The 24056-nt window shown below is 39.5% G+C and overlaps 1 protein-coding gene across 3 annotated transcripts in view; it reads right to left on the bottom strand.

Moving 5' to 3' along the window:
- The window catches only part of Cpq (carboxypeptidase Q), a 429801-nt gene that overhangs the window by 38679 nt on the left and 367066 nt on the right, over nucleotides 1–24056 (bottom strand). The window contains exon 9 of one of the 3 annotated variants that reach the window (XM_052747579.1): nucleotides 1443–2171. The exons of the other annotated variants lie outside the window; for them this stretch is intronic. Coding sequence (XP_052603539.1) covers nucleotides 2122–2171 — 50 coding nt within the window. The 3' untranslated portion in view covers nucleotides 1443–2121. Of the gene's footprint in view, nucleotides 1–1442; nucleotides 2172–24056 lie in introns of those variants that run through there. 3 annotated transcript variants of the gene reach the window in all.

Below are 24056 nucleotides of genomic sequence, written 5' to 3'. Positions count from 1 at the left end.
ATCTACTAGGTTCTGTACCCTCAAAGTTCCACAACATCATGAAACAGTACCACCAGCAGAGGACTCAGTGTTCAAATACACAAGTTTGTGGGGGGACATTTCACATTCAAATTATAATACCAAGGTATTTTTAGCCCTTAGCACACAGTAGGTACCAATATCATGAGTGCCTTGGTGTATGATTGAGGCCTAAGACCAATTTTTCCAACTCTTTGCAGTCCATCCATGGGAGAAAAATGGGCGGAACCCAGGAATTAATTGTTTGGGAATTCTACTTGCTTCCCAGTATGTCAAGGAAAGGACAGAGGCTTTCTGGGGGCATCCCAGGGAGCACAGGGCCTGGGCCTCAGATATCTCAATTTTACAAACACATGAACTCACATATATAAATTAAAGAAACTTTCCACTGTACGTAGAATTCAAGCTCTCCAGTCTCCACCAACATGTAACTCATGCATTTCCTTTGTGGCCTTCATCACATTCAGGGCAGACATTTCTCATAGGCATGGCCTTGCAGAGGGAAGTTATAAATCTAGGAGGCATTCTGCCCTTGAGGTAGTGAGGAAGAGGAGGGGACATTTCAGCATTCGGTGATGAAGAAGTAGGGGACACAGAGTATAATGCTGTTTGCAACTACATCTTGGAACCCAAGTAGAGTCACCAAAATAGCTGTGGGAACTCACCTGATGTCTGTGGGATGAAAATACCATATAAGGGAATTATGAATGGTGTAATTAATATGTAGTTTGGAGATGAAATATAAATTCAGCTTTATGATACCAAATCATGACTTTCAAGTGGGTTCCTTCTAAATCTTATTTAAAAGCCATTTTTTCCACCTGTAGAAAAGTATAAAGGAAGCCTCAAGGCCTTCAATAAGCTGCGTTAGCACTGAAGGATCAGGCAATATCTGCTTGTATTATCTGCCCAGTTCCTTAGTTTGTTTTTAAAGAGGCAGGACCACACTCAAACAGGCTCATACAGAAGCACAAACACACAGGCTAGTCTCAAACTCACAGGAACCATACTGCTACAGCCTCTCAAGTTGCTAGTATTATAGGCATGTGTACCCACTTCTGGCCAAGTTCCTTAGGTTTCTAGAAAAAGCACCAAACGTTTATGCCCGTAATCTACTGAGACTATTACACTTTATATAACTATGCCACTGTTTATGCAACTACTGTTTATCGTAGCTCAAAGGTGGAAACGGGAAATGTCTGTGAACTGAGGAAGAGACAACAAAAGTCCCACATTATACAGCAGGATGGTATTCGGCCTTAAAATGAAACTCTAGCACCCGCTACTACGTGGGTGAACCTTAGTGTTATTGTTAAGAGAAAAGGACAAGTATTTGGTGATTCCACCTTTGTAAGCAGGAAGAGCATTCAAATTCACACAGCAAAGAAAAATAATGGTTTTTCAGAGCTAGATGGACAAGGAAATAGAAAGCCATGATTTTTATTGTTTCATGGGTATAACATTCAGAGTATCAGTATGGGAAAAACAAAGACACTTTTACATGGTGGTAATGGACAACAATATGAATGTACTTAATGCCACAACTTTATACTTAAAATGTCTAAAGTAGTAAATTTCACATAATGCATATCTTGCCACAACTAGAAAAACTCCAAAATTTCAGCAGTAAAATGTAACACTATGTGTTTCTTACTAAGGAAATAACCTGGTGCTGCTGAGACCCTAACCAAGAGTGCAGATCTGGGAAGATCTCTAACTGCCTGCTGTGGTTGCTGTGATCTGTATCTCCACCTACAAGCAATGTTTCTCCAGTCAACACACTGAAAGTCAGATGTGCATTTTTGTTGATGAAATTAGTGCTGTTATTTAGCCCAGTGAGCCCTTTTAAAAGCAGGCTCTCATTAGTGAAATTAAAGTATTCATTATACATGGATTCACAGAAATATATTAGAGACGCTCCTATAATTGCTTCACTGAAGCACAGAACCCCGTTAATTTTATAGGCTTCACTTTTGGGAATGGTGACCTTAGCTAAAGTCCTCAAGAATCCTGTGCTCGGCCAGGAACACTGAGGAATCCTCAATTCCTGGAATGAGCTTGATGAGTGGCAGAACACTGTGCCTGGAACTTTCATGATGGTCTTCATTGACTGTCTTGTACAGGATGCTGTTCAGAATCCTCAAAGTATAGACCTAGAACACAGTCAAATTTACCAAATAGTCATAAATTCTCTGCAAGTACACTTGCTAAAGAATGTTAAGTGGATGCTTTATATGTGATGATGCTTATCTGAGGCTTTGCTCATTGGACACCTAGTCATAAAGTTGTCAGCTGAGTTGTAATCCTAACATCAAAACATCCTCAGAGCTGGTCACAAATGAGCTAAGAGTCACACATTACTGAATCAGTCAGCTCATGGCCACCAGTGTACAGGACAGAGAGAAATTCTAATGTCAAAGGATATGAGCAATGAAACCATAAAGTATTAGCTTATCATCAGGTTGTGAGTTCTAAGAAGTCACATTGAGATAGTGTAGTTAGCCTTCCTCCTTGACTTCAGAATGAAATGAAACAAAAACAAGACAAAACAACAACAACAAAACCCTCAGAGTTCAGAGGTTCTTGATGATCTTCCCAAAGAGAAACCAAAGGGAAACTTTGATATCATGGTTACTTAGAAGACACCCACATATTGAGCAATTGTGTTGTGTCAGGCAGGTAATAGCTACTTTAACACACGACTGATATCACAAATATCCAGAAAAAAGTGAATACTCTGGACTTGTTTTCAGAGAGATCAATTCCATTTATATCCCATGGCCCTTAACATTCTTTGTAAGATCCTAGCTATTTGAAACACTTTCCTATAGCCATCTTGGCCATGAAAGGTACTGGAGTAATGTCTGGAAATGCTAACGATAATGTCTCGGTTCAGACCTCTGCCAGAAGGAGAACTTACTCCCCTCAGATGGGATATCTCTAAGGCATGTTCTGCACTGTCTCCTGGATCCCATCAGTTATCCAATGAACAACTGGAGAAACCTGTTGACTAACATACAGGTGAGCAGCTTCTTCCCATTTCCTCATCCCTGAGCTTCCTGGAGTCACCTTTCAGAGAATTATAAGACAGAAGTCCTTATATTAGGAAACGGTTTGGGGGGCACACCCAGGAAAATTATAAGATCTCACATGGTAAATGCACCAGATATCAGGGTGCAGAGCAAGAATGTGACCTGGATTTGGAGTCATGTACTTCTAGTCTGCCTTGCTCAGTTATATCCTCTGACTGGGCAATTACAGATAGGATAGAGGGGAAGGACTGGATGGATGATACAGAAAACCCTTAGATTATCCTAAATGCTTTGTTTGTTTAGCTTCTCAAGTCCTCATGTCCTCAGAATTGATGCTACCACTCTGCATTATGTCAATATGAAGATTATTTTAACAGGGTTCAAAAGTCTGATTAGTCACTGAAGTAGGTTCAGTAACAGTCCCCACAGCCCGTAAGCCCTGAATCCATGACTGCTGATTTATCCTTATTTGGCAAAGGGAACTTTGAAGATATTACTAAGGATTTTGAACATAGAATTATTGTGATGCCAATATCATCACAAGGGTTCTTTCGGTTCCTTCCTCTGGAAGGAGTCAGAGACTCTCACCATGTAATAGTAAAAATGTAACCTAGACTAGAGGAAGGGACCACAGCCACAGGGAAATATATGCTAAATGCTTAGTTATAAATATATTTTAGATGCAGTTTTAATGGAGTTATGCCATATGGGGCAATAATGTTCCCTGTAACAGTCACAGACTATCTAGAAACAACCCAGTGCTAAGCAAGGGGAACCTCACTTTGAGTTGTTGTTCATGTGGGTCCAACAGACTCCTCAAACAATACAGGAAATTGCTGTTGTCTTTGGTTGCTTCCCAGAGCTTGAAGGTGAGAACTATCATTGAAGACACCACACACTTCAGACATAGGATTTGGAGGAATTGAGTTGGTACTGACCTGGAAGTCTCTTTCCTAAGAACTTGCTATCATATTATCAGAAAGTAGTATGCAAGATCCCAAAGGAGAAAAGCAATCAATAGTCCTACCCAGCTGTAAAACCTACAAACTACAAATTATCAGCTTGGCAAGATATCACCAGTACTGCAACAATAGCACTTTTATCTTGGGTAGAGCTAATAGCTGTCTAACTGGACTTAAAATCCACACAATAGGAGGGAATAATTCATACCCAGAATGGAAAATATAGCTAACTACCCATGGCTAGAGAGGTTGTATAACTTAAAGGAGAACATACTACTTCAATTTTCCTAGAGCAATATAGTTTCTAACTATATTCTAAATACTTATCCTAGTACCCAGAGATAAGTGTAGTTCATAGTGGACCCTCATCAAACAAACTTCCTTTTTTGCAGCAGATAGAATCTATTACAGAGATCCACAACTGAGCAAAATGCAGAAAATAAGTGTATGTGGGATGCACAGCTCCAATTGGTACATCTACAATCCAATCCCCATATTTAAAGTTCAGGGAACACTGCAGAAGAGGGGGGTGGGGTGGGAAGAGCCAGAAGACTAGAAGTCTGCTGCTAAATGGTCTCTTCCAGGCATGCTAGGGATGCTGATCCCATGAAGTCTCAACAATATGGTTGCCTAAACAAGACCTACCTAATGATACCACCAGTTGACATGCCAAAGTGCATGAGGGAAAGTTCCCAAGGTGCACACCCCATATAAAGAGCTATAGGCAATCAAAGGCTGTAAAAAAGGGAAGAATCAGGGTTTTTTTAGGGACAAGCTCTCTGATAGGTTATACATTCCCACAAGTTCAGCCCTACACACATGCACACAAGTAACACTAAATGGATGTAGTTGGTCAGTGTGTGTGTGTGTGTGTGTGTGTGTGTGTGTGTGTGTGTGTTGTATGTGTGTAAAACAATAATTATAGGAAAAAGAGGTTATGAATTTGAGAAAGAGTGAAGGAACATGGGAGGAGTTAAGAGACAGGAAAGAGTAGAAATGACGTAAACATAGTACCCAATTTTGAAAGTCTAAAAAAATTAAAAATTTAAATAAAAAACAAGGCAGTCATATGCCACATAATTCTGGCAATGGCAAAGGTCATACCTAGTGGTGGTTTCATAAGGTGTGATACAGCTGAAAAACTCTTCCTGTAACCATTTTAATGCCATAGCCTAGTCATGTCTATGACAATGAAAATACAGGGAACCAACTGCACTGTTAGTTGCATAAAAATAGAGCATATAACCACGCACAGTGCATAATGACTACTGCAATGGCAAATAAAATAAAGGCAAGGACTTTTGTCCTCTAGAACCATAAAAGAACAAATTTGTGTTATTAAAAGCCTTTAGATTTGTGGTGATTCACTACAGCGATGACAGGAATCTGACACAGCCAGACATTGCCAGTTATGAGAACACATTGTATCTGTCACCCTTGCCATACCTAGGCCTGGTGCTGGTTGCTCTTTGTGGCCCAGCTATCCTAATTCTCCCAGCCACTCCTCGGAGAAACTACCTTTAATCTCTTCATTGTATAAATGGGGATACTGGGATCAAGAGATAAGAAACTCCTAACAATGAGCTAATACCTGTATTTAGGCCTTTGGTACCCTAAACCATGCTCCTTATCCAAACACTGAACTATGAGTCCTCAAAACCGTCCTGGAAGGGAGGGAAGTGAAGGCCACTCATTGCAGTGATGCTCACCCTCAGTAATGTGGTGAATAAACAGAACTGTGCACAACACCCTACTGAGTTCTCACCTTTTTAATCTCACAGAATCTCTTCCCTGTTCTCCATGTTTCTAGAAAAGGGAAGATTAACCCAGACAGAACAGTTAGATGGAGAAAAGTTAGTAATTGGTTTTTGATGTTAATATCTTATCCTCTGTCTCCTACAGAATTGAGCTCTCTGGCAAAACTCCCCCTGCAGCTTTCTTTGAAATCGGAAATGGGTTTGCAACCCTAGAAAGAAATATACTCCTTTCACTTTTTTTTCATTTTAAGTGTATTTTCATTTCTAAAACAAAGAAAAAGCTCAAGAGATTGCATCACTTTTAAGGGGAACATGACATACAGTTAGATTGTGCCTCTCTAACTATGCTATACTACATACTTCGCAGGAGAAGCCAAGTACAGTTTATATACTTATTTATGCCTCTAGCATGGGCACATAAGAATGGGGGGGTGTTAGCCGGGCAGTGGTGGCACACGCCTTCAATCCCAGCACTCGGGAGGCAGAGGCAGGCGGATCTCTGTGAGTTCGAGGCCAGCCTGGTCTGCAAAGCGAGTTCCAGGAAAGGCGCAAAGCTACAAAGAGAAACCCTGTCTTGAAAAACAAAAAAAAAAAAAAGAATGGGGGGGGTGTTTTTCCCAGTCAAATGAATAAGTAATGAAATAACAAAGGGCCAAATGATCAAGGAAAGCAGTATACGAGAAAGGAGGCTAACATCTACGTTTATTTGTTATTGATTTATTTATCATCTTTACTTGTATATTGATGTTATTAAGAATAAGGGTGGTTTTTTTGTCTGAAACTTTGTAAATCTACCCTTTACTCCAAGATAGGGTGGAGGTTTCATTTTGTCTGTACCAATACTGACCTATTGGTATTCATAGCATAGATAGAGCTCTCTAAACCTATAAAGACTCCAATCAAGACTCAGTTTGAAAAAATCTGTGATCAATTGGTTATGTCTGCTTTGATGCAGAATAAGGGGGCTGTAAGAGTCCTGTATATGGCTAAAATTGTCTATACAATTGATTAACTATCTGTGTAACATATTGCTCACCTCTGTTTTCAGACAATGCTATCATCTACAGAGCTATCTCTATGAATATGCAATTTCTACCTCTGCCTCTTTAGAATTTTCCTTAACATTTTAACATCAAATTATACTCTATGGTTTCAGAGATACCAAGAAACAATGAGTTTAATTTGAGACAATAGTTGAATCAATGCTCACTGGATTCTCCAAAAATGAGGAGTATTACATATGTCAAGAATCATTAACAGCAAGAATGTTCTTTGTTACATTCCTTAACAAGTGTGGTTAAGTATAAACCAAATTCCTTTGCTGACTCAATGAATGAATAATCTTTACCACCTATAAAAATTTGAATTAATCACATAAATTTAACAGTAAATGATTTTTAATATTTATTCATAATCTTAAAATAATTTTCTCACTTCTATTTGGAAATCACTAAGTTAAACAATCACTCAGTAGCTTTCATTTCTCACCAATTTCTTTCTAGGCATACACCTTAGAGTCATTCTATAAACTATTTTCTCACTATATGAAAACTACTAGAATCAAAGGCCAACAACAACATGGTAATTATCAATAATAACAGTAATAATGCCATCTTTTAAATAACTCTTTGTTGATAGGTTTTGAAACTATAATGCCTTTCTTTTTATTCCATTCATGCAGTACACACACACACACACACACACACACACACACACACACACACACACACACATATACTATATATACATATATATATGTGTATATATATACACTTTCCAAATTATATATCTGAAACCAGGCTGAGGGAGTGGCTTTTCCAGCTGTTGCATACATGGAAGAACTAGGACACAGGCCTAGATCGTGTTTCCAAGTTTATTACCCAAACTTGGCTCTTGTTCCAACATCTGACTGCTTTGGTTTGAGCTGAGCCTCCTTTTCTACTCCACCACACACATTCCATTCTGCATGATTTCTCTAATCTTTTCTCTTTGTGTGGTTTGACCGCTCCTTTGTCCTCTGTAACCCTCTATAGTTCTGATCACCTTCACCATTTTTCAAGTCCTCATTATCTTGATGAATATTTCTTTTCTTGTAGCTTCAATACAGAATTATTCATTGTATGCTGCATGAGCTCTACTCATTCTGCCATTCATATTTGAGGACTCTAGCAAGCATTTGCAGGTTCTACTCAAGGAACTAGAGGCTCATTAGTGAATAAGGCTTCCTCTGCTGGAGCTTATGTTTCTGTTTGAGTCTCACTTCTAGCACATTTCTATTTTTTAATCTCTATGACAACAGCAACAATGCTTGAGTTTACTATGCCTATGAAGGAACAATATAATTTTACTGCTGTGCATCTCATTACAGAATCACTAGTGTCTGTCTTCCTGGTATGGGTACAGAACTACCTGATATCAGAGACTATATAAGTAAACATAGTGGAAACACAAGCTAATTTTTTTATGACTTCTTTGGGAGGAGTTTATAAGGGAACTCTAAGGAGAAACTGCCTAGAGGTTGGTTTCCTATGCAGGGGGAAGCAAGATCCAAAATACATATTTCTTAGAAATATGTGTTGGGCACATTTTAAGAGATTTTTGAATTGGACAGCTGCAGAAAGTACTGACTAAGGAAAGAGTGGGTAAACTTGGGAAGACTTCTGAAACTTCAGCTGTCTCTACCAATTTATTATGAGTCTATTTAACATCTGAAAAGAAAAAGCCTTTGAACCTTCAAAATAATCAGAATAAGTAGGCTAATGAAAGGAATAAAGGCTCTGATGAAGGCAATGATATATGCTCACCACATTTTTTTCCTCTTCTCCTGACTAGATAGGAAGACAGCACTTCCTGATTGCCTTGCATAGAGCCAATGGAATTTGGGCAGGGCATGCTATTCCAAGACCTGGGTCTGAAAACTGGGCAAACATTCATCTTCCATGGATGATGCAGTGGCCAGTGGAGAACTTCCAAGCCCTAAGGCCTTTAAGGCCCAGCAAGGCCAGTTAGATGGGAGAGTCTGAGTACCTGGATAACTGCTCATTACACCACATCTCCTCCAAGAGCACAACCATAGGCTGGTTCCCATTGGAATGTGATATAACCATGAACTAAATGTTTATTGTAAGTTAAAGATATAGGGCCATTTATTCCAGCTTCCAGTATTACTTATACTGAGTAGTTTTGTCCTATTTATTTGTGCCTTGAACTCTCTCATTTCTAATGTTAAGTAGGACTAGAAAATAGGGAAGACTACTGTATGTGTATTTGTAATGCATATGTTGAATCAAATATATAATTATTAAGTAATTTTTATATGCAAAATATCAAGACTAGCACCAGGTATTTAAAAAACTATTATCTGAATATTTCTAAGATAAGAGATTCTAAAGTTGACATGTCCATGAATAAGCCATGTTAGAGTTGGCTATTACTAACTTCATTACTCATGGTCATTACTCATTTTCCTTTAGTAAATGTACCTGTTCAATATATATCTACTTTACTCAAAAGTAGTAAGTGGATAGACTTAGCGAGTAATTGTCATCATCTGATAAGCAGGGTAAAATTTGCAGAGCTGATTTCTGGGTAGGAGTGGCCCAACTCTGTAGTTTGGGAAAAGACTAATAATAATTTAGTAGTCTTGGCAGCAAGAACCATACTGCGTACAGATGTAAAGCTCCAGGATATCACAACTCTTTCCTGTGCTGGTAAGTCATTGTCTAAGACCTAACTCATTTGTCACAGGAGTGAGTGTGGCTGGAGGATATCAATTAGCATGGAAGGTACTGAATTTCTGGAGGAAAGCCTTTGTCAGCTTGAAGTTTCGGGTGTGTTATTTTTATAATCCACAGACCCTTATGAAGTAGCAACTATGAGATGGAATTATGAGTGGGCAGTAAGGTTAGCCAAAGGCTCTTACTCTTGCTTTATCCTTTGGCATAAATCAAGATCCTAAGAGAATGTTGCCATCCCTGCCACTACCCCTGGGATCCTGATGTGTTTTCCCCCACACATACCCAGCTGCTCACTGCTCGGGCACAGGGCGAACACTGCCTACTCCAGACTAATTTTCTGGGTGTTCCTCCTCCAGGTCATACTCTCTCTTTTTACTTTTCACTACATCTGTATGTTTTATCACTTATAGTATTTGCCTAGCTATTTAAATATGTTTGTATTTTACTTCTTTTTATAGTTGTTGGGACAACTGTGCTTTATTCAAACATGGAATTCCAAGAGAACAGAAGTAAGCTTATGAATATTGGGAATTGTTCTTCCAGGATGTCTCTCACCAAAAAATGGGGCTAAAGTTAGTAACAGGACACAAATAATACTTTCTCTTTTGTTTTTTGGTCTCTGGAGTACCATTCCATGTGTGCCTGGCTCTACAACATAAACTATTGACCAAGGTCCTTACCTCTCTCAGCTTTAGTTTATTCTATCATTAAATGAGATTAGTAATAAGATTATAATAGGAAATATTTAGAAAGATCCTAGCACACATTTCAACAAATGGGGTTATTATCATCACCATTATCATTACCGCGATTCCCCCCCCACACCCTATCATTTCATTTTAAAATTGCAGAGGATTTTGGTTATTTTAAATAGAAATTAAAACGCAAATGTCTTTACAAACTAGAAAAGCAATCTGAGAATAGTAAAATATGAAGGGAAGTAGCCAGTCACAACACTGTATGAAGAACACTGTTGTAAGATTACTAAGAAGACACAGAGTGGGGATCTGAAATACACTAACAGAAACAGCAGCAAGAGTTGGTATTATTAATACTAAGAGATGTAAATGTATTAAGACATGGTCAGTTGAGAATATAAAGATAATGAGAAGTTAGCTAAGGGGACCAGAGAGGAAGACTGATAGCAGTAGAGGGGTCAGAAGAGAAAATGAGTGTAATGTACACTATATTTGTAAACTGCCATCTACAGTTTAAGCTCACCGAGAAGCTGACTCTGAAAGATGGATTACCTCCTCCCATTTCAGACCCAAATGTGCTTGTCTCAAAAGTGTTCTCAAAGGTCTTTTGTCTGGGGATGATCTAGTACCCCTCCCTCAACTCTGTGACAAGGAGAGAAGAGAAGAGCTAAAGAGCCCAAGTAAAACCATAGTGCCCTTGAGAATGGCTACAAGGTAAACTGTTTCATATTGAAGCTGTTATTGTCCACATTATGATACAAGAGTGCCTGCAGAGAAAAGGAGAAGCCAGTAGTTCAGCCATGGCAAGTTCATCCACAGACAGATGAACTGGGAAGTCCAGCCTCAGCTTAAACTGGGAACTCCAACTGATTGTCTCAGCTGTCCCAGTTGGTTCCTTCTGAATGTCAAGAGCCACCAGAGTGGTAGTGTTACCCTTGGTGTGATTTGTTCTTTTACTCAGAAGGCTTACCTAGGGAACACTGTTCAGCTTAGGACTCTCTCAGTCAAGAATTTCAGCTGAATGCTGTAACAGGGCATCCCCAGCCAATTTCTACTAGATGTTTTGAACAGCTGATTTAATGTTCTTTTGCTGTCTGTCTGCCTGCCTATCTTTCCTATCATCTATCTATCTATCTATCTATCTATCTATCTATCTATCTATCTATCATCTATCTATGCCTATCTATCTATTCACACATACATACATCCCACCCTTCATGTTAGTTCTTTTGCTTTGGCTTGGGTGGTTACACACATAATAAACTCACTCATTCAGAATCAAAATATGGCTACCATAGATTACTTTCCAGCTAATATGGAACAATGAAGAACTATGAAATAAGTTGGTGTCCTTAAGGAACTTGTATTATGGGGCTGGAGAGATGATTCCATGGTTAAGAGCACTGGCCTCTCTTTCAGAGAACCCAAGTTTTATTCCTGGCATCCTCATGGTAGCTCACAACCATCTGTAACTCCAGGACCAGAGGATTCAACACCCTATTCTGGCCTCCTTGAGCACCAAGCACACACAAGGCATACATATAGAACACCCAGACACATAAAATAATGTAAAATAAAAAAACTATGAAGTAAGATGGTATAGCAAAAGTGAAGTCCAGGTGGAAAGCAAGTAGTGATCAGGCTGGGAATCTGGCAGTGTCAGGTTTTGAAGGATTGTATACGCCATGTTTATGAGCTTGCCTAGAAAGCAATGGAATGGGAAGCCACATTTTAAGAGAAAAACCAAAGCACTGCAGTGAAGATAAGTTCTGAGTGGTTTCACTAAGGCAACAGCATGATGAGTAGAGTTGAGTCTACATTTCTGGGGCAGAATTGTCATGTTGTAGGAATTTATTGAATGGAGAAGGTGAATGAGGAGAAGAGCTCGTGTGGGTTGGAGTAAAGTAAGATTAAAAAGAACATGATGAATGTAAGCACTTTTAGGACATCCAAGTGGTCAGTATCAGATATATGGGTTATATATATATACCACCCAGAGATACAAAATTGAGAATCTATAGGAAACTTCCAGAAATAGAAGATGAACAAGAGTTCAAAGGTGATATCTGTGGTGATATATTGTGTACTCTAATAAAGTTAACTGGGGATCAGAGGACAGAGTCAGGCACTAGATTAGACATAGAGGCCAGACAGTGGTGACACACACCCTTAATCCTACCCCTTGGGAGGCAGAGATCTGTCTGGATCTGAGTTCAAGGCCACACTGGAAACACAGCCAGGCAGTGGTGGCACACACCTTTAATCCCAGTACTGGGAAGCACACATGCCTTTAATCCCAGGGAGTGATGTCAGGGCAGACAAAGATATATAAGGCGTGAGGAAACAGGAACACTTGTTCTTGAGGCTGAGGATTTCATAGAGGTAAGAACATGGCTGGCTCGTTCTGTTCCTCTGATCTTTTAGCTTTCACTCCAATATCTGATTCCAGGGTTTTTATTAATAAGACTGTTTAGCAATTCATGTTACAGATATCTATTAACCCTTTGTGGTTGTAGTAGTTTGAATGTAATTGATCCCCATGAGCTCATAGGGAGTGACATTATTAGGAGGTGTGGCTTTGTTGGAACGTACCTTTTTAGAGGAAGTGTGTCACTGTGGGGGCCAACTTTGAGGTTTCCTATGCTCAGGATACTGTCCAATGTCTCAGTCAACTTCCTGCTGCAGGTAAGATGTAGGACTATTAGCTATTCCTCCAGCACCACATCTCCCTGCATGCTGCCATGCTCCCTGTGATGACGATAATGGACTGAACCTCTGAACTGTAGCTGCCACTTCAATTAAATGTTTTCCTTTATAAGAGTTGCTGTGGTCATGGTGTCTCTTCACAGTAATAGAAACCCTAACTAAGACAGTGATAGAGTATAAGGAGAGGAATCTAAAAAATATTCTAAATCTAAAAAAAGGAAGAAGGAGATGCAAAACTCAGAAAGAGGAATTTTTAAAGAAGTAGAGATGTTCCTTCCCTTATGACGGGGATTATGTCTCAACCAACCCAATGTAAGTAGAAAATTCCCTATGCTGAAAATGCCCTGAACCCATCTAACCTATTAAACCTTGTATTTTAGCAACACAGAACATTGTAGAGTACCATGATATTGAAGCTGACTAAGAGAGTCCTACTTCTGCCCAGCATTGAGTATCAGGACCAGACATCATTACCTGGAGAAAAGGTCAAAATTCTAAGTGCAGTTTCTACTAAATACCTAAAAATTGTAAGTCAAATTATTATCAAAATAATCTTTCAAAAGGATCAAGTAAGGAAAAGGGCTAGAGTGGGTTCATCTGAGTTGGCCCAGAAGGAGACTTTTAGATTTCTGGGATATTTTGAGCACTTAGAATCTTGTGAGGCTGCTCCATGTAGAATCTAAGATACTGGGAGAGGAAAGATGAGAGGGAGGAGGGATGAGGGAGAGGAGGAAAGGTTTTGTTGCAAAGAAAAGAAGAATGGTCCTTTAGTCAAGTAAAAGTGTGTATATATTTTTAATATGAAAGTCCTGAAGTTTTTTATTTTGATGGAATACTTTAGTCAAAATAAAATTGAATACATGAAATAGAAATAGTTGCCAGATTGACATGTATGAGGCTGTGAAGGGACAGAACCCACAGCACAGCACAGGATAAGAACAAGGATACAAATCCTGCTGTAAGTGAGAGGAAGAGTGGGAAGAGATGGGAGAATAGATGGTCATTTCCGGAGCCTGGGGGCGCGGGTGGAGAGCGAGAGACCGACACTAGTAATGAGTAACAGTGGACAAGGCACTGATTGTCACTTAGAGTGGGGTGTGAGGCTCCATTGAGGGTCAGATTTAAGCCTAGAGGCCAGGACTTCACATAGGCACCAAGTGGGTGTACGTCTGTGACCTATCCAAGAAGCTCCAAGCTAACTCAAATGTATGGGGCCAAGGCAGCAGATGAGTGAATTGGCCCAAGCTGTTTGACCTCCGAGGAAAAAGTGCATGTCGTGATGTGTTTAATGATTTCCTTAGTCTGAGGTTTCATTATGAGTTTGGACAATTTGCAAACCTGCAAATCATCTGAGATATCCCTGATGCTATGTTGAATGCTAATCCATCTAGCTAGACATTGCAACTTGCAAGGGAATTGGAGCCTTTAAACTCAATTCTCTCTTGACACTTGAGAAATGACTGGAGAACAAGGTGTCCAAGTCTTAGTCCTTGGAGAGTCAAACACAAAAGTGTTTTATAAGAGTGATCAGAGAAGAATTTTGTTCTTATAATACTTATTCTCAAAGCAGAAAACAAAAAAGCAAGGGGATTTGCACTTAACCTTGACAGGGGAGGAACTTGTCAAGGACATTCTCCCCTCTGGTTTTTGATACCTCTGACTGCATGGAATTCCATGGTGAACAACAAATGGGCACTACAAAACAGACTGTAGCATTTCCATTATGACTCCCAGTAGTTCAGAGACTGTGGCTATTAGCAATGGCAAATGTTAGATGTAAAGCAGGAGGTGAAGGGTTGTGGTTCTCCATAGAGGCCTAGGCCTTACAAAGAACAATGAAAGTAAGGAGTGGGGGCTTCCTGTCCTTCTTTCTCTGGTGATTGCAATGATTAATCTTCTTGTCATTGTGACTGGATTTGGAATCATCTAAGAGACAGCTTCTGGTCATGTCTGTACGGTGTCTCTAGAGAGGTTTAGCTGAGAAAGAAAGACCCACCCTGAATGTTAGCAGCACCATTTCTGGGGCTGGGTTACAAGGCTGAATAAAAACAAAAAAATATCAGCATTTAACTCTCTGCTTCCTGACTGTAGACACAATGTGTCCAACTACCTCGTGGTTCTATTTTTATCCCTTTCAGGCCACAGTAGACTTTGTCCCTCAAATTGTAACAAAAATAAAACTTCATTTTGAAATTTTGCTCAATATTTTTTTCAGAGTAACAACTAAAGTAATTAATACATAGACACCAAGGCCAAGTTCAGTCTTCACTGTTGTCTGTGACATAACTGTGCCTTCCCCACACCTTTGGAGGAAGGTTCTCTACTGGGTAGTACTACAGATAGACCTTTTGGAAAAGATTGACCCCCTAAAACCCTGGCTCAATTCTGTGTTTGTATGAAAGTGAATACCTGAGGCCTTTAAACCTTATGGCTCTGAGGGTAACCAGAGCAGACAGCACTTCAAGGAACTGGGTGTTAAAATTCTGTGGCACACAGTTTCCTGCAGGAATTTACATTGCACATATTTTGTCCCCCATAGTTGTAAAGCAAGGAAATCCTTCTGGAATATTAGCTGCTATTTACCATAATTTTAGCAGTCCATAATTTCAGTACTGAGGAGTAAACAAGTACAAATGGTACACAGCACCCGAATACATAAAACATAAACAAATAATTAAATGATAGGAATCATGGGCTTTGTTGAATTGTAGAAATATCCAGGATAATTACAGCTTCTCTAGGGGAACTAAGAAGTTCAAGTGAGTCTCTGTCTGTCTCCGTCTGTCTGTCTGTCTCTCTCTCTGACACATACACACACACATACACAGAGACACACACGAACATATGCCATGAAAACACACACACACACACACACACACACACACACACACACACACACACACACACATATACAGAGCTTTTCCATTGACTTAATGCTTCCAGAGAAAAGACTCTTTATTCTTACTATTTCTAAGTCCCCAGATATTCCAAGCCCATGCATTTCTAAATGCTAGGGAATGCACTTGAGATCAGGTCAATTGAGCATAAATGAAAAAAAGCTGAAAATCAGTTTTAAAAATATAGCACTTGTAAGAAGAATCTGAGATATGTTCCATGAAAATGTCATACTATTCTACAACTGATTTTATACTACCAAGAAAATTGATAGAAGGAGGAAAAAGTGAAAGAAGAGAAGAAGGAGGAAGAGAAAGGGGGAGCAGAAAGAGGAAGAGAAGGGGGGATGAGGATGGGAGGAAGGAGGAAGAGGAGAGGATGAAGATGGGAGGAAGGAAGAGAAGGGGAGGGTGAAGATGGGAGGAAGAGGAAGAGGAGAGGATGAAGATGGGAGGAAGAGGAAGAGGAGAGGATGAAGATGGGAGGAAGGAAGAGAAGGGGAGGGTGAAGATGGGAGGAAGGAGGAAGAGGGGGACATGGAGCAGGAAGAGGAGGTGGAGGCAGGAACAGTAGCTCCTTGTACGTGGGAACTGGCTGGATATTTCCAGGGAGGTAAAGGTATTGATAAAGAAGTCCTGATGGACTCCTTAGTTACCTCCTGGAATACTAGCATCAGACTAGGTCATTTTGCATTTGTGACACATTAGGTCAAAACAATATACTTTATAATGCCATCTAAGCTCAGAAAAAGAGACAAGACCACTGTGCAAACCTCCAAATACCGAACACTCCCTTCCTGAGTAATATGATTGACCATTGCTTCTTTACCAGTTCCAGGGTAAGTCTCCATTGGACTTGTTCTCCCAAGCTACAAACTATTAAGATACTCAAAAGTGGGATTGCCTCCACTTCCTGAGAGCACACAGTTTTAAATGAACATCCCTGGAGTCTTGCCAACCCCCTAACCTGGCACAAACTAAATTTCTAGATCCTTCTTGGCACCCTTTCACTGAGACACCTCGGAACCCTCCATGGTGGATGTTCTTGTTCATAGCAGCAGCCCTAAGCTGCAGTGTGTTCAACTGCAGTGTTTTCCTGGCCTCAGACATGCAGAGCTGCCAAGAGTCTGGGTCTCTGGGCACCATTTTGAAATGATCGTATCCTATGGGGTTTGGGGGGAAGGTGAGGTGAGTAAAACTGTGAGTGAGAACTCTTCAGTGATGGTGGGAAGGAGGCTTCATGTACAAATTCTGATCTCAAAGGACAATGCAAGAGCTCCTTGCTGTTTAGCACCTTTCACTCTCTTGTCTGTGTTTTATTGCAGTCATCCACACTGAGTTACTCACTGCTGGGAAGGGGTTTGCTGTGGAACTTGACTTTTATCCCACACAATATCCTAGGCTAGTTTGGCAGCTGGTTGTTACTCTCATCCAGTAAAATATGGTTGACCTCTTAGGTTCTGAGTGTGGGAACTATAAGACTTCCAAAGATACCCATTAGAGGGTGGTTGAAAGAACATGACCTTTAATCTGGCATTTCTACATCTTTGTAGAAATAAACTGAACTCAATGAAGACAAAATAGAAAGTTAATGGGGAGTGTCTCCAAGGAAGTGGTTTTACAAACCATCTAACACAGAGAGAAATTCTTATACAACATGAATAAATGCCTCGCTTTCTACTGGCTTTTGGCCTCTATAAATATATTATTTATATAACTACACCCCCATGGAGAAACTAGCTTATTTTGCAAGTTGTGCCCCCACATCGGTCAGAACTTTGGCATGATGTGGTAGGAGGTAGAGATGATTATCTCACTGGAAACACGAGTTGTAATAAGTCCCACAATGCGGTTGGAGCATTAGCAACAGGTCCTGGAACACACCCAGGTCTCCCTACTCCATAGCACTCTCAGCATTCCCCAAGTGGTTATTCTCTTGAAGCAGCCTCATTTGTTATTCTTCTGGTTTTAGATCTTGATAGTATTAGCAAATGTGGGATAACACTGCCTAGATCATGCAATTCTCAAGTGGCTACAATAGGTGGTTTCTGCAGTGAAAAATTAATAAGGACCCAGAGCCCATTCTGTTTATCAAAGGATGGTTTGCAGATTCAAGCATCGTGTGTGTGTGTGTGTGTGTGTGTGTGTGTGTGTGTGTGTGTGTGTGTGTGTGTCTGTGTGTCTGTGTGCACGCACACACAAGTCTTTGTTCCTGTGTATGTGTATGGAGGCTAGAGCACACAGTGTCACTGTGAGATGTCTTCCTAGCTCACTCTTCATCTTACATATTTAGCAGGGTCTTTCACTGGAACAATTCAGCTGGTTAAGCCTGCTCTGTCTCTGCCTCGCATGTACTGACCAGGATTTTAAATTGGCACTATGTCCACATGGCATTTATGATATGGTTCCAAACTCAGATCCTTACATTTGCATAGGAAGCACTTTATCTGCAGAGAGAGACATCTCCCAGTCCTGGTTCTCCACATCTTTCCTGTCAGGGGAATGCAGAAGTTCTGAGCCCCAGCCCAGACTTATTATGTTAATATCTAGCGAATGGGATTCAGGAATCTGCCCTTGTAATAAGCTTTATCTGAGATACTTAACTAAGCTGTTTGGAATATGACTATTCCAAGGGTAGGTGAGTATTTTCAAAAACTCACTTATAGCTGAAGAAGACACCAAAATCCCCATTCTATCTAATGTAGAATTCAAAACCCTGAGGTCTGTGACAAATATTTAAATATGGAGTGCCTAGTCAAAATTTCAGAAGGGGCCTGCTTAGTTTTCAATGATTACAAAATAAACAGATCTCAACAAGAAAGAGATATTTTCTTTTCCACATTCTTTTGTAACAAGGCTGTGGCTTTTGTGTCCACAGGAGAGAAAACCCTATGTATTGGCTACAGTTGAAAAGGAGTTCACAGATTAATGTGAACAGAATGGGTGATCTCCAGTCTGTTCTCTATTGAAGGGCAGACTATGGAATATGCCACACTCCTTAGAATTGCTTCTAGGCTCTGACAAGACACAGGAGGGGTAAATTGGGGGTGGGGGGTACGGCAATTTTCTTTTCCTTTTTTGTTTTTTTGAGACAGGGTTTCTCTGTGTAACAGCCCTGGTTGTCTTGAAACTCTCTTTGTAGACCAGGCTGGCCTCGAACCCACAGAGATCCAGCAGCCTCTGTCTCCTGAGTGCTGGGATTAAAGGTGTGCACTGCTGCCTGGCTGGAGCAAATTCCTTAATAACAACAGCTGCCAAGGCATTTAGGCGTGGTGATATTATCAATCGGGTAGATTTTTAATAGAAGGGCCACCTCTGGAAGTTATTCCAAGCATGATCTGGACTTCAGATTTTATAGCTAAGCCACAGTCTCTTTTTCTACATAGTTGTTTTAATTGAGCTGTTCTGTTAAAATACCTATGGCTAAAATTATTAAAGGCAGATTAAAAATGCTACAAATCATCTACTATCTCAGTCACATTAAAAAAGTCCATGCCACAGGTTCTGACTGCAAATGTCTCTTACAAACTCACAAAGGCCACATGAGAGAAGAGAGAGCCTGCACCCTGGACCTTTAGAGGCCGGGCCATGCTAGTACTTCAGTCTCAATTATTCTCATTTTCACCACTGAAGCAGGTAAATTTCAGTCTTTCAACAATTGTACAGCATCTGAAAACTCACAGAGAAATCACAAACGTACTGTTTTTTCAAAGCTCTTTTAAGTTATATGGTCTATAATAAGGTAAGCAATTTGTGTAAATTTCTTCACAGAAAAGCCTCATTAGGGACTTGACCATGGGACATCCAGCCGAACAGCATGAGCCAAGTGAAGCAAGAGAGCCTTTTCCTGAGTGGCCACCTTGAGCACAGATGCTTGAAATCTGCTACGGGTGTATAAATCAAGGCAAATAGCTATTTATACAATTAAAACTCCATTGATCCAAGAGGAAACATTTACATTTTTACTACATTACCAGCTTGGCAATGTGTGTGGTGAAAATTAACTACAGTAGGTGACATTTCTTACCATTTCTTTCATTGCTAACACTTCTTCACCACTAATATTTTCAGGGAAAATGCAAAAGTGTGAACTATGTCAAGGAAGTACTTTTCTTTTCAAGCACTGTGGAGACAAGGCTAAAAATGTGCCTCTTTCTCATCTTTCTTTGCTTTTCATTTCAGTTTGGATGTATCATGTTTAATAACTGGAAGTCAAATATTCTTTGAGAGAACACATTTTCAATATTATCTAATAAACTGTGCTTGTATACCACCAGAACAAATAACAAGAAATATTTCATTTTGATCAAGGGCTTTAAACTCCTAACTTCCTTTTAGCCAGATGCTGCACAAGGCACGTTTTAACCAGCTACAGACTGAATAGAAAATACCTCATGTTAGCAATAACCTTTTGTGTTTTCTAGTGAGATCTCTTCAAATTATTCTTTCCATATTCATATTGTGAAATCCCAGTTCTTGTCAGTTCTCAGATGTAATGACAGCCTTTTGCATTTTTGATGCCAAGGAAGAGAATAGGGATAGAACAGAGGGCACAAACCTGGCTAATTTAGCTTTCCTCCACTCTACAAAATTAATACAGCTGGATTCCTAGTGGAAAAACTTTCAAAACTTGAAATTCTGTCTTGGAGTTCTTAATTTACTATTCAAGATGTACTGCTAGCTACTATTAGAACTAATTTTGTTTTGTTTTGTTTTTTAAGATGAGCTCTGTACTCTTTGGGGTGACAATGGCCCACTGAGGAGGAGTACAGGTCAGCTGTGATTCTCCTGCAGTTTTTCATAGTACAAGACTGTTCCCTCTGTTTGCAGCCATTATCACCATAGAAAATAGACTTGGGAAGCCATAGACTGTCCCTATTGAATATTTATGAAGCAGTTGTTAGCAGGCATTAGTGGAAGCCAGGTTACTAACTTGCCTGGCCATTTACCATGATCTGGGGGTATGTACAACACCCAAAGAGCCTTAATACAGAGCCAGAAGTGGGAAAATAAACAACAAAAGAAAGCTATGCTCTAGACATTTGACTAGCTGTCAAATGAGGAGGCATACTGAAAACCTCCGTAGTACTAGATTTCTCTTATTTTGTGGACCAGATAGAAAGGTTCTGAAGGCCATCCAAAAGTGGCTTTCTTTCCTTTTGAGTAACACTGCAAAATGGGCTTTTCCCACACCAGAGACAGAGCATACTTCAAGTGCTTGTCTAGAGACTTTTGAATTAATGTGACACTTTACAGTATATACTCAATTAACAGACAGGATTCTTAATACTCCTCTGGAAAATATGAGTTTTCAGACACAAACCTGACTACAAAGCAGAAACTGGGGAGAGGAGCTGGCATTGTTTTATATGTGAGATAATGCAGACAGAATGCAGATAAGTCAGCCCCAACTAGTATCTCCCTAGTTATCATTTACCCTCTGAGCGTTCCATAGTTCATTTAAAATGGTCTCTTCTTGAAGACAGACTACTTAAGTGTACAGAAAAAAATGCTATTACAGGTAAATTTGTGTAGCCCTAAATGCAATCAAGTTTCTATAAGTGAGGCAAGGTATTCGTCTTTGGTAAATCAGCTGCATGGATTTATGACAAAGTCTATGTCTAAGAAGTTACCATCTTCATGTCTTCAACTGGAATCCAAAGATGTCAGAGATAGAAAATGGGCTTTGCAGTCCAACACAGGACTTCAGATCTGACCTTCATCTCCTAATACTTACATAACTGCTCCTGGCCAGTCTTAGCCCCAGACTCTTTATCTGGAGATCAAAGACATCAATACCTAGTCATGTGGATGGTGAGAGGAGAAGATGAGACATGTAATGTATGTTTTGCATTTGCACATGGTAGATCTGCAGTGTCTCCCTAGTTACCATTTACCCTCTGAGCGTTCCATAGTTCATTTAAAATGGTCTCTTCTTGAAGACAGACTACTTAGGTGTATAGAAAAAAAATGCTATTTCAGGTAAATTTGTGTAGCCCTAAATGCAATCAAGTTTTAAAAATATTTCTAATTCATTGAACAGGAGAGCAGGCTTTTTTAAGTGCCAACCAATTAAAGTCACTTTCTTCACATATCCTTGAGTTTAATGGGAAACCAGTATGAAATTTAATGCTGCAAGGAGACATGCTCAAGCATCTCGTCTCTCACATCTGAAGGACATGGCAGGCTACAGTTTAGCAGTTTTCTCTTGTACAGTTCTCTAAGCCCATAGAGATGTTTCTTTTTGATAAACATTAACTCTTTTGGTCCAATCTGGTGGTAATTTGTTTAGATAGTAAGAGTAACTAAGCATTGTGATCCAATGATATTTATTTTGATATTGATATTTAAATATTAAGGAATATTATTAACCACCGTCAATGTGTGTTTAGCCTCATTCTTGACATCTTTTTCTCCTATTTCTCCTTTCATCCATTGAATAGTTTGTTCTTCATATAATTGTTTCCAATATTAATGAATCCTCACTATGTCACAAAGCATCACTTATTTTTAAATAAAATAATTAATGTTTGTATGTACATGTAAAGAGTATTAAATATTTAGATGAAAAAGAGGAAAATGGTCAATGTCCTAAATATTATCACAAATCCAAGAGGTAAAGATTAGAGCCAGAAAATACCTGAATGCATGACTAGATTAAGCGTCACTTCTATAGGTGCTTGATCCTTACTGCATAGTATGGATATAGAATGAAAAAATGCTCTAGTTTTTCTTGTTAGGAAAAGAGTTAAGAGAAAATGCATAGCCCCAGAGAGGATCCCAATAACAGGTATAAACACAATTAAAAAAATCTGATATAAATCTTGACTGAAGAACATGAAAATATAAAATCAGAACTAAATAGTATTAAAAAAACAGAAAAAACCCAAGAGAAACCAAGAAATATTCTATTAACAATAAATAAAACAACTTATAAGAAGGACTTGTGAGTGAGTAGATGAAGACCTTTATGCTCATTCCTTGTGAAGTTTCTCTTTCGTTAAATACACACACACACACACACACACACACACACACACACACGCACACAGGCACACAGGCACACAGACACACACAGGAAATAAAAAAGAGTGAGTTTGAGGCCAGCCTGGACTACCAAGTGAGTTCCAGGAAAGGCGCAAAGCTACACAGAGAAACCCTGTCTCGAAAAACCAAAAAAAAAAAAAAAAAAAAAAAAGAGTGACTATAGCTCTTTTACAGGGTACATAAACATATTCTTGGCCAAAATTACACTCTTGACTTCCAGGACACTTAAAAACACACACTTTGTAAATGACCCCAAGGCATTTACAAATGAACCAAGGCACAGAGAGACATATGCCATGACACAAATGTCACTGTATAAGCCTCTGCAATTGTCACCAGATGTGGCAGGCCAAAGGATGGGAACCACAACTTCCTGCTAATACACAGGCTTCCTGATGATTGATGGGACTAAAGTCTTAGGAAAATGGTTTGATGTGAGGGCACCTTGCTTAATTGTGCTACACTAGTTAAATTTCTCATAAATTTGAAGACTAGGAAATCTTTTTGTTATTCTTTCAAGAAAAATCAAAGATCTGGAGAGACTGTGTAGGAAGAAAATGAAAGAGAGAAGTGAGATTATGTTGCCATGGGATACATAAATTGTATAAATCACATATACTTGTGTGGTTATATGAGCAACAATTTAAAAAGAATTTGTTCCAAGAAGAGATGTTTAAGAAAACAAGAAAATCTTCTTTCACTCAAAGATATTCTAATCACCTTGGTCTCTGAATGTTAGTGGTGCCAAAGTGACAATCTCAGTCTAAAGCTGTCGCTTATTGGTGCTGGCTTGATATGGGCAGTTTTGTGCGATTTCATCTCTTGCTCTGAATATTTGAATAGACTGGCTCCTTTATTCATCACGTTCCTATTTCACATGGAAAATAATGTTTACTTCTGGAAAACAAACATTGGAGGTTTGGTAATAAACTTGAATGTTCAAAGAGTGCTTATCCCACCTTTAGATCATAGAAGAGCATAGAAGAGATACGTATGCATTGTACAGGCTCCTTGTCCCCATGGAACACATGTCAGTGCATGCTGTGTGATCTAGAATTAGATGTTGGTTGGGAGAGGCAGTTGAGTCCCCTTCAGTGTTGTTGACCATGCTTTCATGCCTTCATGCATACACCCTTCCCCCAACTCTCGTCAGCTTATAATCAGTTCTCTTGGGCTGACCAGGAGCTAATTTCAGAGCGATAATA

This window comes from Peromyscus californicus, unplaced genomic scaffold (genome assembly GCF_007827085.1).
Source record: "Peromyscus californicus insignis strain IS unplaced genomic scaffold, ASM782708v3 Scaffold_20__1_contigs__length_68692818, whole genome shotgun sequence".
NCBI lineage: Eukaryota > Metazoa > Chordata > Mammalia > Rodentia > Cricetidae > Peromyscus > Peromyscus californicus.
This window is presented reverse-complemented; position numbering and strand designations above follow the sequence as displayed.